The sequence below is a fragment of the Myotis yumanensis genome, unplaced genomic scaffold (assembly GCF_028538775.1).
Source record: "Myotis yumanensis isolate MYYU_CA2020_CCGP unplaced genomic scaffold, mMyoYum1.0.hap1 SCAF_3, whole genome shotgun sequence".
NCBI lineage: Eukaryota > Metazoa > Chordata > Mammalia > Chiroptera > Vespertilionidae > Myotis > Myotis yumanensis.
Window position 1 is genome coordinate 108,492,030 of NW_027223754.1, and position 15,696 is coordinate 108,507,725.

Sequence of the window (15,696 nt, forward strand, 5' to 3'; positions counted from 1 at the left end):
CACTTTTTTCTGCCTAGTAAGTGCTTTAAAGAGAGGAAAAAAACAGGAAATGAAACGTCTGGCTCCCCTAGCCTGTACCCCAGAGCCACAATTCCCAATTCCTTATCTCTGCACCACCGCCCCCAAAGGGAAAAAGCACAGGGCCCTCTCAAGGTCTCACCTAAGCTGTCACCGCTGCAACTCTCCCCGCCCCCACTGCCTGCTGGGTCAACGCCAGGCTCCCCCAAAGCCGCAGTCACCTGCGGGTGGGGAAGAGAGGTCACTTTCCTCCAGGTGGTTCATTCCAGGTGGAAGATGCATCTTTTATATATAACAAGGTATAAACCAGCCCATCCCTGCCCCACTGAATGCTCTTTCCTAGAGAATGGGAGAAGACACTGAGGGTAAAGAATGCCGTCCCCAGAGAGGGAGCATAGAGGTGAGAGCCCTGTGCCTGGTGTGACACGCTACCGCAGCCCCCGCCCACCCCGCGCAGGTCTCTTCTGGGCGCGGCTGCGCAGCGAGAGTAGGAGGCAGGAGGCTAGCTCACCAAGCTGCAGAGGTTGCTAATATTGGGACCTGCCGCAGCGGTAGCGGCAGGAGACCGCGGCACTGCTGTCAACCCCACAGCCTTTCTCACTACACCCAGATGAAATACTTATATAGCTCTTGTTCCCCACCCCCGTTGCGCATAGCCACCCACTGAACTCCATCCAAGACCCGGAGAGCAACACCACAGAGAGTGCCAGGCACACCCTTCCCCCTCCGCCGGCTCTCGCTGATTATATAGCTCCCAGCCCCTCGCCCCCCACACCCCGCCCCCCCACATACAATATCCCTGCGAACCAGGCCAACAGTGCCCAGCGAATCTAAACAGTAGAGATGTCACCTGCAGGATGGGGGAAGCAGGGGGAGTGCCGAGGACTACTTTGTTATTTTATGGTCTTTATTCAGCCGCTGTACCAGCAGTCCTTGTCCGCTAACGCCACAACGCGCCTCTGGGGTCCTCGCCACCCTCGTAGTCCCCACCTTACCTCCCTTGCATCCTACTCTCCCAGTGACAATTACTGGATTTCTAATGACTCAACTGCATGTAGCAAACGTCCTACCCTAAAAGTGAGTACACTAAAATAATAATAAGCTTGGGGTGTGGGGGAGCCCCACTAGCACATCCCATAATCTCTCTATGCCGGGTCCAGTAGTGCCGCACGGGGGTTCCGAGGGTCCCTCAAAGACCAGGCTCGCCCAGTTCACACAATGCCACCGGGCCGGCCCTGCCCTGCCCCACCCCACGGCACCCTAGGCTCTCCGCGCTGAGAAGCCAGCCCACCCAGCGTTGGAAAGCCGGCCGCGGACCGCAGGCCAGAAGCTGGGCTCCGGGAAGCGGTTAACAATAGCTTGTCATCGTTCCACCGGGCCTTTGGCCTCACCCCCACCCCCCATCCTTCCCCGGCGCTCCGGACTTGCAGGGCCCGAGCCCCGACCCACCTCCCGGGCGCCTCGGAGCCCCGCCTGTGAGCTTCCAATAGAGGAAGAAAGGTCCGGGACAGAACGAGGTGTCAGGTTCCGATATCCAGGTGGTCCTCAGTCCCCGCACCAAGTCTCCCGCCGCGGCGCGCGCCTCCAGCGGTTCCCACACCGAAAACCACGGCGCAGCGGGGCGGCGGCTGTCAGCCCCGCAGACCATACACACAAAGAAACGAAGGGGTTCAACTTGGGCCAAAAAACCTGGTTACCCAAATGCGGCCATAGATGTAAAGCCACCGCCCGTGGCCTCCAGAAATGAGTCTGGAGTCTCCACAGCAACGCAGGGCGCACCAGCCGGGTAGAGGGTGCCGGATGTGGAGCGCGTTAGGACCGCGCGGAGCCGGCGGGGCAACCGCTGAAAGCGCCACGGGCCGGGGCTGCAGAGCCGGCACCTGCCGGCCGACTGCGCGAGGACCGCGTTCCGCCGCGGGGCGCACTAAGGCACCCGCCCTCGCCGCTCACCCCCGTGAGCGCGGCCCCGACCCCAGACGGCAGCTGCGACCCGGACACTCCAGCAGTCCCACCGGCGGCGCCCATCGCCTGTACCTTGGTGCGAACGCTGGGAACGGTGGCAGCCCCCACAGCGGCCCCAGAGCAGCACTAGTAAAGTTTAGTCTGCTGTGCAACTAACTACAAGAGCTGCATCCACTGGGGCGGGGTGGGGAGCGGAGAAGTATTTTTCAACCGAATAATTGCAAGGCCAGGAGTTACCACTTTTTTTTTTTTTTTTTCAGACAGCCAGGAATTTTTTGCACTAGCAGATTCAGCTTGGCGCTGCGGCTCGGGAAGCAAAGGGGCAAAATGCTAGGCCATCCCATCCCAGGCCTGAATCCTGCTCGCCTTCTGGCCTCATCAACAGCCCCTGAACCTAAAACAGATAGTTTAGATTGTGGTCTACATCTGGCATGAAAGCTTGAGGGAGAAAAATCACAGCGGGACTTTGTTTTTTACGACCCATTTTAAGTGTTGTCAGGTGGGTCCACTAAAAAATCAACTTTTTTCAACAGCCTGGTTGCCCGAACTGGCACTTTTTATTTCTTTATTTTTTATTTTTTGTATAAGTAAGGGGGGGGGGTTGCGGGGAAGCAGAGTCCCCCACCTGGACTGTGCTGACTGTTGGGCTCAGGGCAGCCCAGCCAGCACGTGTGTGCAGAAATGAAAGGGGTGGATGGTCACCAGCCCTCCGGTTTGTAGCCTCCATGCTGAGTCACAAGTACCCTCCTGGGGAAGTGAAGTCCTCAGAACTGAATGCTCTTTATAATTAGCTCTCAGCTTTTGCACAGCGCACACACATTCACACCAGAGAGTCACCCAGGAACCCCACCTAGGCTGCACACTATAGACCGGTGGTAATTTGATGGCTAGAAGGACAAGCAACCCCAGTGAGTGTCCTGCCCCTTCCCAAATCTAATGTGACTTCAGTCCTCCCAAAAGAACATTCAGCTAGCAAGCCTAGCAGAAGGGGTTCAGACTCTCATTTACAATTCAAGCAGGATACTTGTTAGAAGAAAGGGGGAGGGGGCAAAAACTTCATTGGGGCACCAGATTACAATAAAACATGCCTTCAGGAAATGCGTTTTTAAGTTCTCAGTAGTTAATGATTAAAGCTTTAAACTCCTGGGATTGGTCCATCCAAAACAAAAACAAACAAATTCCTAAACCTGATCTTCCTGAGTATCTGATTCAAAGGAATGAGGAGCTTATGTGATATTTATAAATAATGCCCTTCTTTAAAAAAAAAATATTTTTTTTAATTTAAAGCCTTTCAATGTAGACTTGCATAGGTGCCAGTGGCAGAAAAGCAATTCCGGGGGCTTTTATTTTATTTTATTTTATTTTATTTTATTTTATTTAAGCTGGCAAGACAGAAGCAGAAAGAGGGAGAGACCCTTCCTGCACCCCCGCCCGGCCACCAACCCTTCTTGGTAATTATAATCCCAACGTGTAACGGCGCGGACACGAGAATGTTAATGGTATACCTACCGAATCGGCTGTGGTCTTTCCTGGTTCCTTGGATAGTACCATTGGGGAAGATTTCCAAGTGAAATCCAGTCCTGCAGTAGAGCTGCCTTCGCCTGAGAATCCCCTTTAAATGATCCAAATCCGTGACTGCAGGTCCCCGGGGAAGCCCCCCTGCTTCGGACTGACCCAGGTGGTCACTTAGCAAAACCGGGCTGTCCACCGGCAACACGGGCACATTCCCAAACGGTACTGCATCCTGCACACCGAAATAGTTCCCAACTTCACCTAAGGGAGCCATCAGAAGGCTGGGCTGTTGGAGCACAGGGATAAACAATAATGATGGTGCCAACCCGGGAAATCTTAGGCGAGGTATATTCAACTCCCCTCCCTTACTGCGGTTGCAGAGAGGGGAAAAAAACACGTTATTTTCTTCAATCCATGAAATACATAAATAAAAGTAATCTGCCGTTTCACTGGTACAGGTTCAAGGTCAAACCACTAATAGCCTAAAGAAACCAGCGCTGTATACTCACACGCCGACACACTGATAAACACATCTATGCATCTCTATGGGCAGAGCCCCGGCTCCTAGCAGGCAGGAAGGTCTGCATCCCAGCCGGCGGTCGTACGGAAGAAATTTCGTAGTTTCTCCATTTGGTTCCAGATCGGAATGGCCATGGCAACTTCAATGCCTAGGCGTTATTATAGGATTTTAAGATGCACGGGCTACGTCAGAATCCACGGGTCCTGACTCCGGGGAAGGCATGCGCCGTTTTTACTCTAACCGACTATGCAGACATCAGCAGGAATCCTTCCAGAGCGGGGGTGGGGGGTGGGGGGGTGGAATCTCACGTTGGTGGCGTTGAAGACTCTCCCCTCCCGATCCCCCCTCCAAAACAAAACAATAATAATAATAATATAATAAAACAAAAACCAAAAACTTTAGGCGTCCAAAGCTGGAATCCGGAATCGTGCGGCGGCTCGGCGGAGGTCCATTGGTTCAGCGCAGACGGCCAGAGGCGAGCGAGAGAGCCGTGTCCACAGATCGCGTGCGCCCTGCGGCCGCGAACAGGTGTTGCCGCGCGGGCTCCAGCCTGGTGACGGGCGGAGCGCTCCTCCTGCGCAGCCCGGCCGGCGCGCAGAGTGGCGCAGCGGCGGCATTGGGCCGGGTTTAAGGTAGCGCCGTGCTGCCCGCGCGTCCCGTGGTCCTAGCGCCTGCCCTTTCCCGACGCGCAGTGGCAGGCCCAGCGCAGCCAGACGGGCGCGACCACCGGGACCACCCCGCGTTACAAAGACGCCCAGAGAGAGGCAGGGGATGCAAGTCCTGAGACTCTAAGTTCTCCTGCGGAACTGGAGCCTGGACCCCGAAACCTGGCTCGGCGCAGTGATGAAGGTTCAGGCAGGAGTGGGAAAGTAGTTTCGCGTGGACTCTAATGATACATGAAAAATACAACTTAGTTGATAGAGTTTGGAGGGATGGGTGCTGATTTAATGACATTGAATTGACACAGCAGTTTCTCCTTCAATCCTCTGCCAGGCAAACAGTAATGCAGGTGAGAAGGGCGAGCGGACGAGACCCCCGACCCCTATTACGCGCACACACGCACACGCACACGCACACACGCAGGTGGGGCCTCAGAGTCGGTTTTGAACGGCCTTTCCGGCGGGCATCTCCGGTGGGCGCTGTTCAGGTCCTACCCGCGCGGTCCCGGGGGCTGCGACGCAGGCGGCGGGGGCGCCCAAGACGCGCCTCGGTCCCGGAATTGGACCTGCGCGCGTCCGCGGAGAGTCAGGGAGGGGAGCGCTCCAGTGGGTCCCTCTCTCCCCAGACCAAGCTACTCGGGGCGAGCTCGGATAAGGAGAAGCAAGTCCAGTGTCCCCACTACGGCCGCGAGACAACGTGGAAGCCTGGGCTCCAGAGCCGGCCTCGGGTTTCTGCTCGCGACCCACGGCCTCCGCGCCCTGCCGGGCCGGGACAAAGCAACCCGCCGCCCGGAGCCGCAAGGGGCACTGCAGTGCCAGGCTAGGTGCGCTCTGCACGGGTCCCGGAGGAGGTTCCCCACCACACACTCACATTCACCCCGCAACCGCCCGCGGGCCCCTCTCCCTGCTCCTCTTTGTTCACATTGTCCTAGAAAGGAGCAGTCTCTCGGGTCTGGATGGGGAAACTTGGCGAGACTTGCGCGCAGCCCCAAACAGCAGGGCGAGCAGTGAGAAGCGAAGTCTAAGCCAAGACTGGACCCCTGCGGCGGGAAGGGGAATCGGAGCCTTTTTAGGGGAGAAGTCAGACCCGCCTTAGCAGCAGCTTTAAGCTGGAGGGGAAGGGCCAGGCTGTCCTCCTCAGGACGGAAGGTTATGGGAGATGAAAGGCAGCGATGAATTTGCAGATTCTCGGGCGACCTCACCCTGCCCCCGCGAGGACGACATGCTGGGGCGGATGAGAAGCAAGGACAGGGACGAAGTGACCCTCCCTTCTTTCCATCCCCACACCCATTTGCCGCAGTCCCGGATCATGGGGTGTCTCGGGCTGCCTCTGAATGTCCCGCTCACGTGCTCATGAAGCACCAGCGTCCTGCCCTGCCCCGCAGTATTTCCAGCAGTCACGTCCACTGTGGACTTTCACATTAACTGCTCGGTGGCGAATACAAGAAGCTGAGAAGCAAGTGTCACTTCTCATAAACCATCCGCGTAGCCTGCATTCATCTCGGGCAGCCAGCAGCTCTGGGTTAAACAGGGGTATGCGTGGACCACTTGGGTACAATGAGCCGGGTGATTACTTTTTTTTATGAAACCTGACTTAGGAAGAGACACAGGCAGACAAGAGAGATGGAGAGGGGGAGACGCTTGATCAGGAGACAACCGAGCAGCACGTGGACATTTCCACTGAAGGAAGGACGGGCAATTTCCACCAGCTGTCTCCCACCACATTCTTTAGAACTGGTTTTAGACTGTCGGCCAATGATGAACCCATACCATTTCCACTTAAGAATTCTGAAGCCTCGTGACTGTCACTTTAAAAAGCAATGCAGCAATGGGAGAACAGGCTAAGTAGCTGATGGAGCATTTTCCTACTTAGAGGCAGCCTCCTCTGGGCATCCCTTTCCACTGCAGTTGGCTTAGTCCACACTCCATCCGCATTCCTAACTGCAGCTGCAGGAAGACTTCCTTGCTTCCTTGCCCATTAACTTACCCATCCTGTTTCTTTCCCTCCTTTCCTATTACACATATAAAAACAAAGTCCCTCCTTTCATTGCTCACATCACATTTCTTAGAAGCTCACCCCATTGGCTATGGCTGACTTCTTCACAATTCCCTCCCAGCTCTGCCATGATCAGGAGCTCCTATGTCCAGGCCTGTAGGTGTGTTTTACAAGTATCCTTTAATTAGTATATTGATGTTAAGCTCCAAGAAGACTGAGGCCGGGCTTTCTAAAGACACGTGGTGTAATTGGCATAATAACACCTGCCTTGGAAGATTAAAAATAAAAGAAAAAATGCACATAAAACAGGCAGCACACAATAGACACTTAAGACATGGTTGCTGTTATCATATTATTCCTAACATAGTTCCCAGGAATTTCTGCACATAGTATATTCAGCAAATACTATTCTTTATTGCAGCTCCCAAGCTCTCTTAGGCTCTCTCCTCTCAAAATATTTTAATCCTTCTTGTTTCCCCTTCTTCCAGTTTGTCCGCTGTTTTTTCTGCTGACAATTTAGTACTTAGACTCAGATGAGAATAAATGACAAGGAAAGAGAAATGAAGAGGAATGAGCGTCAGCATACATCAGCAGATCTGGACCTGGCTTCCCCAATACCCATTTACTCCGTGTGATTTCAAGTTTCTCATAGACCGAGTGAGCTGCTGCCAAGATGGGTTTATGATACAAGTATGTTTAAATGGCCTATAAGCTATCAAGACCCTTTCAATTTAAGGTGGCAATTTGAAAAGTGCTCTGTTCACTTCCACTGTTTCATTCATTAACATGTATCTACTCCTCCAATCTCCTTGGACACCCCAAATGCAAATCACCAAATCATTTTATTCCTTTCCTACAACAAGGTGTAATTGGGTCTCTAGCCTTATGTCTCCATTCCCCTAATTCCCCCACCCACTCTGCAGCCCTCAGTTCAGTCCAGCACTGTTTAGAAAGTGAGGAGTGTGGCTGGAGGGGACTGGTTGGGAAGTTTGACATCTGTTCTCCATCTGACTCCCATGCACTAGATTTAAGCTTCAATGTAAGAGCACAGAACTGCTCACTACATTCCAGAAACCCTTCTAAGTGTCTTTGTGCTTTTTCTTTTCAATCCTCAAAAGTTCCTTATGAGGTAGGTACTATTATTATCCCATTTGATACATGAGAAAACTGGCTTATAAAGATTAAGTACCTTGTCTACTGCCACAGGGCTAATCAATGGTGCAGCCAAGTTCATAGACCTCAGACCCCCACTGTGCAGCACTGCCCTATATTATAATAAGCATATACTTTTAAATTTTTATAAATAGCATGTTTCAAAAAATAAATATACAGATATAAATAAATTATATGCATATATAAACAACCAGTTAAGAAACATAATGAAGAAATAAAGACACCAGTTACAACAGGGGAAAGAAGAAAAGATAAGATTCCTAGGAACAAAAATGTGCAAGATCTACATGAAGAAATGTATTTTAAGCTCTCTAGGGGACACAAAGGGAAACTTGGAACGAACAGAAGGGTATATAATGTTTTTAGATTTTAAAGAACTCAATTTCATAAATATGCATTCATTTCTAAATTAACATAAAAGCTTAACATTGTTACAATAAAAGTACCAACAAGTTTTTAAATTAGAAACACTAATGCTAAATTTTATATAATTAAATTGACCAAAAAATGTTTGAAATTGACAAGAAAAATAAAGGGGTAACTAGCCATAGATTATTTTTAAACATTGTGGAGCTATCACAATTAAAACAGTGGTATCACTGTATGAATTATTCATATTAGCATATGAAAAAGAGATAAAGCAATAACAGAATAAAATTACAGAAATAAACCCCGATACATATTGAAATTTAATAATGATAATCAATCAATGGGGGGAAAATGGACAACTAAGTAAATGGTTTTGAAACAACTGACTAGACAACTGGGAAGAAAAGTAGTACCTAATCTTCACACTTTACTTGAGGATAAAATGTAAATGGACCAAATATTTAGCTATAAAAATAAATAATAAGTACTAAAAGAAACAATAAAAGAATTCCTTTATAATCTGAGTTGTGAAGGCCTTACTACAGGCATACCTCAGAGATACTGCAGATTCGGTTCCAGGATACCACAATAAAGTGAGTCATGCAAACTTTTAGTTTCCCAGGGCCTATAAAGGTTACGTTTACACTACACTATAGTCTATTAAGTGTGCAATAGCATTATGTCTAAAAAACAATGTACATACCTTAATTAAAAATAATTATTGCTAAAAAAATGCTAACCACCCTCTGAGCCTTCAGTGGGTCCTAATGTTTTTGCTGGTGGAGGGTCTTACCTTCAATTCATAAACTAAACAATATGTGAGGAACACAATAGAGCACAGCAGAGTAAAACTAGATATACCTGTAATTGCATTACAGACTTCAAATGTCTAAAAGAAAATGGTAAATTCAAACACACACAAACATTTATTTAACTGCCTGGGAGGACAACATAAATTCAAAAGATAAATGACAAAATATAAAAATGTGCATCTCATGTAAAGATAAGGAACTAATTTCCCTAATACATAAAGAGCTCCTAAACCAATAAGAAAAATACAACTTCCAGTTTCCAGATTAACATGTAAAGAGCTTGGAAGTAATCATTCCTGTTCAAAAAAATAGCTGAAAAACTGAAAGTCAACAACTATTAGATCTATCAAAGAATTGCCCGCAGGTATGGTTCAGTGGTTGAGCATTGACCTATGAACCAGGAGGTCAGGGCACATGCCCGGGTTGTGGGCTTAATCCCCAATGTGGGGCGTGCAGGAGGCAGCCGATCAATGATTCTCTCTGACGTTTCTATCTCTCATTCTCTTCCTTCTTCTCTGAAATCAATAAAAATGTATTTTTTTAAAAAAGAACTGAAGTCACAGGACAAGCTGCTGCCCTGAAAACTGGAAAGACAGAAAAATAGAAACAGAATTATAGCTTTCTGGAACAGAAACCCATAGCTGGAACCAGTATCAGTAGAAACACTTTAAACTATAATGAAGCTTGAGAGTTAAAAATTCAGAAGAAACCCCCATACTTTCCCGAGATTTACCTCCAGAAGCCCTACCAGTACCAAGTTCTCACTGAGAAAATCTGAGACTATGCTATACACCTGAAATTAATACAAAATATTCAATGTAAAGTGTAATTGAAAAAAATTTTTTTAACTAAATCTGAGCAAAATCTCCTGTTTCCTTCAGGGGTAGGGAAACATAACCATTTTTAAAATATGCCCAGAGTGCTCTGTTCTCCTTAACAAAGTCATCCCTCAAGGTAAACTATTTCACCAGCACCTAACCAACCTGCAAGAAGGGGAAAATCTAACTCTAGCCCCCTTGGGCCTTCAATGTGGATGAAGGGAAACACCCAGCTGAGGCAGACTTACTGAAAGACTGAGGTGTCATCATAGGACTATAGAACACTTCCCCTACCCCCATACCTTACCATCACCTCCACAGGGCTCCTGTATAATAACAGGGATTAGAGCTAAAATACTCTAAATAGTCAGACCCCATTTAAGGAGTCTCAAGGGAAACTCAAAGACAACAGCGGAGACACAAGGACACAGGAAGAAATCTCAGCTGCTAACACCACAGCTACTGCAAACAGTAAAAACATCCTTACTTCTAGCCAGATAAAGGCCTATTTATCGCAGTAATTTTTATCCAATACATCATATCCAGCTTTCAATTTTAAAAAAAAAGCATGCTAAAGGTAATCACACACACACACACACACACACACACACACACAGTGTAAAGAGACAAAGCAAACATCAGAACCAGTCTCAGATATGGTCAAAATTTTGATATTATCACACAAGGTGTTTGAAATAACCATGATTGGTATGCTAAGGGCTCTAATGGAAAAAGTGAACAACATTCAAACACAGATGGGTAATGTAAGTAGAAATATTAAGATTAAAGAAAAGATTCTAAAGGAAAAGCTAGAAATCAAAAACACTGTATCAGCAATGAAAAATGACTTTGATAAGTTCATCAGTGGACTGGACACAGCCAAAGAAAGAATCAGGAGCCTGATCAGATGTCAATAGGAACTTCTCAAACTGAAATGCAAAGATTTTTTAAAAAGAAAGAAATGGAACAGCATATCCAAGAACTGTGCAATAGTAACAAACGGTATAACATACACAGAATGGGACTATCAGAAGAAAAGAATGAGAAGAAAAAAACCCCACAAGATATATTTGAAGTGATAATGGTTCAGGATTTTCCAAAATCGATGACAGATTCTAAACCACAGACCTAGGAAGCCCAGAGAAAACTAAGTAGGATACATACCAAAAAATCTACACTGTATATCATATTCAACATATATTCCATATCTACAGTGTAGACAATCAGAGACAAAGATAAAATCTTGGAAAAGGCCAGAGAGGGAGAAAAAATAAGCCTTACCTTTAGAGGGAAGAAGGATAAGAATTACATCAGAATTCTCTTCAGAAACCATGCAAGCAAGAAAATAGTGGTATCAAATATTTCAAGTGTTGAAAGAAAAAAAAATACTAACAATAGAATAAAATAGTTTACAGAAAAGGAAATGCAACTGGTTCTTAAACATTAGTAAATATACTCAACTCCACTTACAATAAAAAATAAAACTGTGCTGATATGCCATTTTTACCTATAAATTTGACAAATAAAAATAACATAAAACACTATGTTTGAGTTTGGGGAATTCAGGCACTCTTACACATTACTGTGGAGATAAAATTGACACAGACTATGAAGGGCACTATGGTAATATTTACTAAAATTTAAAATACACAGCTCCTTTGACTCAGCAATCTCTCTTCTGAAAACTTAAATATTTAAATATGTACACAGACATGTGCAAAATAATGTGTGTAGAAGATACCTCACTGTTATACTCTTTGTGGTTAGCAAAATATTGGAAACAGCCCATGCGTTCATCAAAAATGACTGGCTACAAGAATTATAATAAATCCATAAAATAGAATCTTAAGCAACTTGTTAAGAGGGGAAAAATAGGAAAGCTTTTTGTATACTGCTATAAACTAATCTCCAAAGAATATTGCTAAAGAACAAATACAACCCTGAACAATGTATATGGTATGCCATCATTTATGTTATAATGGATAACCTTTTATATTTATACTTATAAGTAAAATCTTTAGAAATATATACAAAAAACAAATATAATAGTTTTGGTTGCCTTCAGGGCAAGATGGAGAATTTTAATATATGAACTTTCTTACCTTTTTATCCACATAAATGTAGTATTTGTTTACAAAAACATAAACACAGTTTGATTTTTAAAAATAACTACATATTGCTCTTTGAAGAATGGAAATACAGTGGGTGATGCAAAGATCTTGAGAGCAACTGCAGAGAATGTTGGAATTATGGCCCTCCTTCCTCCACACAAGCCCAGGTGCACAAACTGACACATCACTGAAAATGCAATCAAGTCAAACTCATCCACCCTCCAAGGAATCTCTGTAATTCTTGTTTTTTCTTAGCCATGTCCAGCTTTTGTCCTTTCCATTTTACCTTCCTGCCTCTCCCTGTTTCTCATAAAGTGTGGCTGATGAAGTCCTGGCACTTCCTTCACTTACAATTGTCCCAGTGTTACGTCACTTTGCTGGTTCAAAATATCATGCCTCCCACTCCAAGTTCATCCTCATGGCCAGCAAAGTTACCCAACTTCCTAATGTGACCTCCTTTTTAATTCCATTTTTCTTCACTTTCCTTTAGGTCACTCCAGCATAATCCATTTTAACTTTTTTTTTATTGCCTATTTCCCTACTTTTAGAACATACATGTGGTATAATAACAACAACATTTAAAAGATACATGTGGTATAATAACAATGGTATTTATTAAACACTCACTATATAGAAAGAACTTCACATACATCATTTAATTTAAACTTGATTATGCTATGAATTAGACATTATTATCTCTGCTTGTTGAGGAAACTGAGGCTTAGAGAGGTTAAGACACTTGATCAAAGTCACATAGCTAGAAGTGATGGAGCAGGATTCTAACAGATTTCCAACATCAAATCCTGGGTTCTCAGCTGCTTTAATATACTGTGGAACTTAAGTTAAAATTGTGTGTGTTTTTTTCCTGTTAAATAGCTAGCTTAGGGATTTTTTACATTCAACCTCTGAAGGGAAAATAGCTTCTTTTCCCCTTTTTTTCTAAAGGCCTCTTCAATATTTGCTTCTTCCTGATAGTTGATGGAATGTTCTCAGGATTCTCCATAGATGATTGGAAACAAAAAGCAAATTACTTCTCATTGATGCTGCCCATATTCTCTGAAATTAATGATCAACAAAACAAATTCTGGGGTCAGTTCTCAACCTACTCTACTGCCCTCTCAGCTGAACTTGACTTGAATCACTCTTGGCTCTCATACACGTTTTTCATATCTTCCATGATTAGACATTCTCTGTTTCCCTCCTACTTCACAGATCCCTTTCTCAATATCCTTTGTTGCATCCTCCTCTCCTCAACATCCAATGTTTAGTGTCCAAAGGCTCAGTCCTCAGATCTCTTCTCTGTACTCACTTCTAAGAGGATTTCGTCGCCCAAGGCATTAAATAACAATCCATTAGCTGAGACTTCCCAAATTACAACTGTAGCCCTTTCCTCTCTACTAAACAATGTTTTCCAAGAATTGGGTGTTATTCCAAGTGTGATGAACACCCATGGTGATTGATGATGATTCCCTCAAAAGAATCCATACACTATACAATGCAATCATAATTCTAAGCAGTGTTTCTGTAACTCACTTCTTTCCCAAGACTGTGTTTTTCCCAGGTTTCTCTACCCCTACTACTTCCCCAAATTAAGCTTGATTTGTAATGTCTCCCACTGAGTTATCTGTTTATATTCTCAATGTTTTCCAACTTTGCTTTTTGTTATCATTAACAAGAATGCTAAGTTTAATATCTGTTTCATTTGTTATAGTCCTATGCTTTTTAGTGATTCAATTGATAATTACCAAGTTAACACCTTTTTTTGTTGTTGTTAATCCTCACCCTATGATATTTTTCCATTGATTTTTAGGGAGAGTGGAAGAGAGAGGGAAAGACAGAGAAACATCGATGGGAGAGAAACACATCAATTGGTTGCCTCCTGCACGCAGCCAGACCAGGGTCCAGGCTGGGGAAGAGCCTGCAACCAAGGTACATGTCCTTGACCAGAATCGAACCTGGGTCTCTTTGGTCCACAGGCCAATGTTCTGTCTACCGAGCCAAACCAGCTAGGGCTAGGTTACCACTGTCTAATAATTACCTAAAAACATAAGACATAGGAAGAATAGAAAAACTTACAAAAGCATAAATTATATTAAGAAAAATAAAATATTAGTGGTGTGAGTTAAATTTATAAAAGCCATGAATAAATTTGGTGAAGGATGAGTGAAAAAGAAAGAAGAGGAAGGATAAAGAGAAATTTATTTAAAAAGAAGATAAGGGTATTTATCTTTTGCATTATTTCCCCTGCATTTTCCAGTTTTCATCTGGAAACATTGTCCTTCTGCCTAAAGAACTCTGTAGTTTTTCTTCTAGTTAAGTCTATTGGCCATAAATTCCCTGTTTTGTCAGAAATGTGTTCACCTTCATCTTTTTTTTAATATACATACTTATTGATTTCAGAGAGGAAGGGAGAGGCAGAGAGAGATAGAAACATCAATGGTGAGAGAGAATCATCAATCAGCCACCTCCTACATGCCCCACACCGGAGATCAAGCCCACAACCAGTGCATGTGCCCTGACCAGGAATCGAACAGTGTCCTCCTGTTTCATAGGTTGATGCTCAACCACTGAGCCACACCAGCTGGGCCGTCTTTGACTTCTCAGCAGCTTTAATATGTTGTGACTATATATAATTTTTTGTGTCTTTATTCTGCTAGGTGTTTAAAGAGCTTCTTAAATAAAGAATTGATGTTCTCCAGCCTGGGAAACTTCTTCGTTATGTTTTGAATATTGCCTATTCCCCATTTTCTCTTTGTCTGGTACTACAGTAATGTATATGTTAGACAATTTTGTTTTGTTTTCTATTCATTTTTTCTCTTTGTACTTCAGTTTGAGTATTTTCTTAAATCTCTCCTCCAATTCACTCATCCTAATTTTCACTATAACCATTCTACTATGAAGCCACTTCACTAAGCTCTTAATTTCAGACAACAGTTTTTTCAGTTCTAAAATGCTCATCTGATTTTTTTAATAGATTCCCATTCTCGTGAAATTTTCCACCTCTCTCTCTCTCACACACACACACACACACACACACACACACATCATTTAAAAATTTTTATCTATTAACTCCAATAGTTTTATCATGTGATATGCTTCTGCTGGTTTTTCTTCTGTCTCTTTATCATCATTCATATGTTCTTGCTTCTTTGCATGTCTAAATATTGTTGATTGTATGTCAGATGTTGTATTTAGAAAAGTGAAGGCTTCCCTGGCCAGTTTTTCTCAGTGGTTAGAGTGTCATCCATGGACCCTAAGGGTCATGGGTTTGAATCCCAGTCAAGTGTACATACCTGGGTTGCAGGTTTGATCCCCGGCCCCATCAGAGCGCATACAGGAGGCCACTGATCAATGAGTCTCTCTCACATCGATACATAGATGTTTCTCTCTCTCTCTCTCTCTCTCTCTCTCTCTCTCTCTCCCACTAAGCCTGAGCCAAGTCCAATCCACAACCCTCTCCCTCCCTTCCACTCTCTCTAAAAGTCAATGGAGGAGAATATCCTCAGGTGAGGGTTAACAAAAAAAGAAAAATGGAGGCTAACAATAATGATTCCACTGGAGAATATGTCCCTTTTATTCTCTCTGAGCACCTGACTCCAGCAGGAATTGAAATGGGTTGGGGTTGGGCCACAGTTTTAGTAAGACTCTATGGACCTTTGGTTGGCCCCTGTTCCTTGGATGCATCACTCTTACACTTCTGATGGAGAGCCTGGCTCGTGTCATTTCCTCAAACTTGAAAGATTGCA

General features: G+C 44.8%; 1 protein-coding gene across 1 annotated transcript in view; it reads right to left on the reverse strand.

The window, feature by feature from the left end:
• Positions 1-4,485, reverse strand: part of FGF9 (fibroblast growth factor 9) — a 63,832-nt gene extending 59,347 nt beyond the window's left edge. The window contains exon 1 of the mRNA XM_070409298.1: positions 3,490-4,485. Within this exon, the coding sequence (XP_070265399.1) occupies positions 3,490-3,766 (277 nt within the window). The 5' untranslated portion in view covers positions 3,767-4,485. The remainder of the gene's footprint in view (positions 1-3,489) is intronic.
• Positions 4,486-15,696: the final 11,211 nt, after the last annotated feature.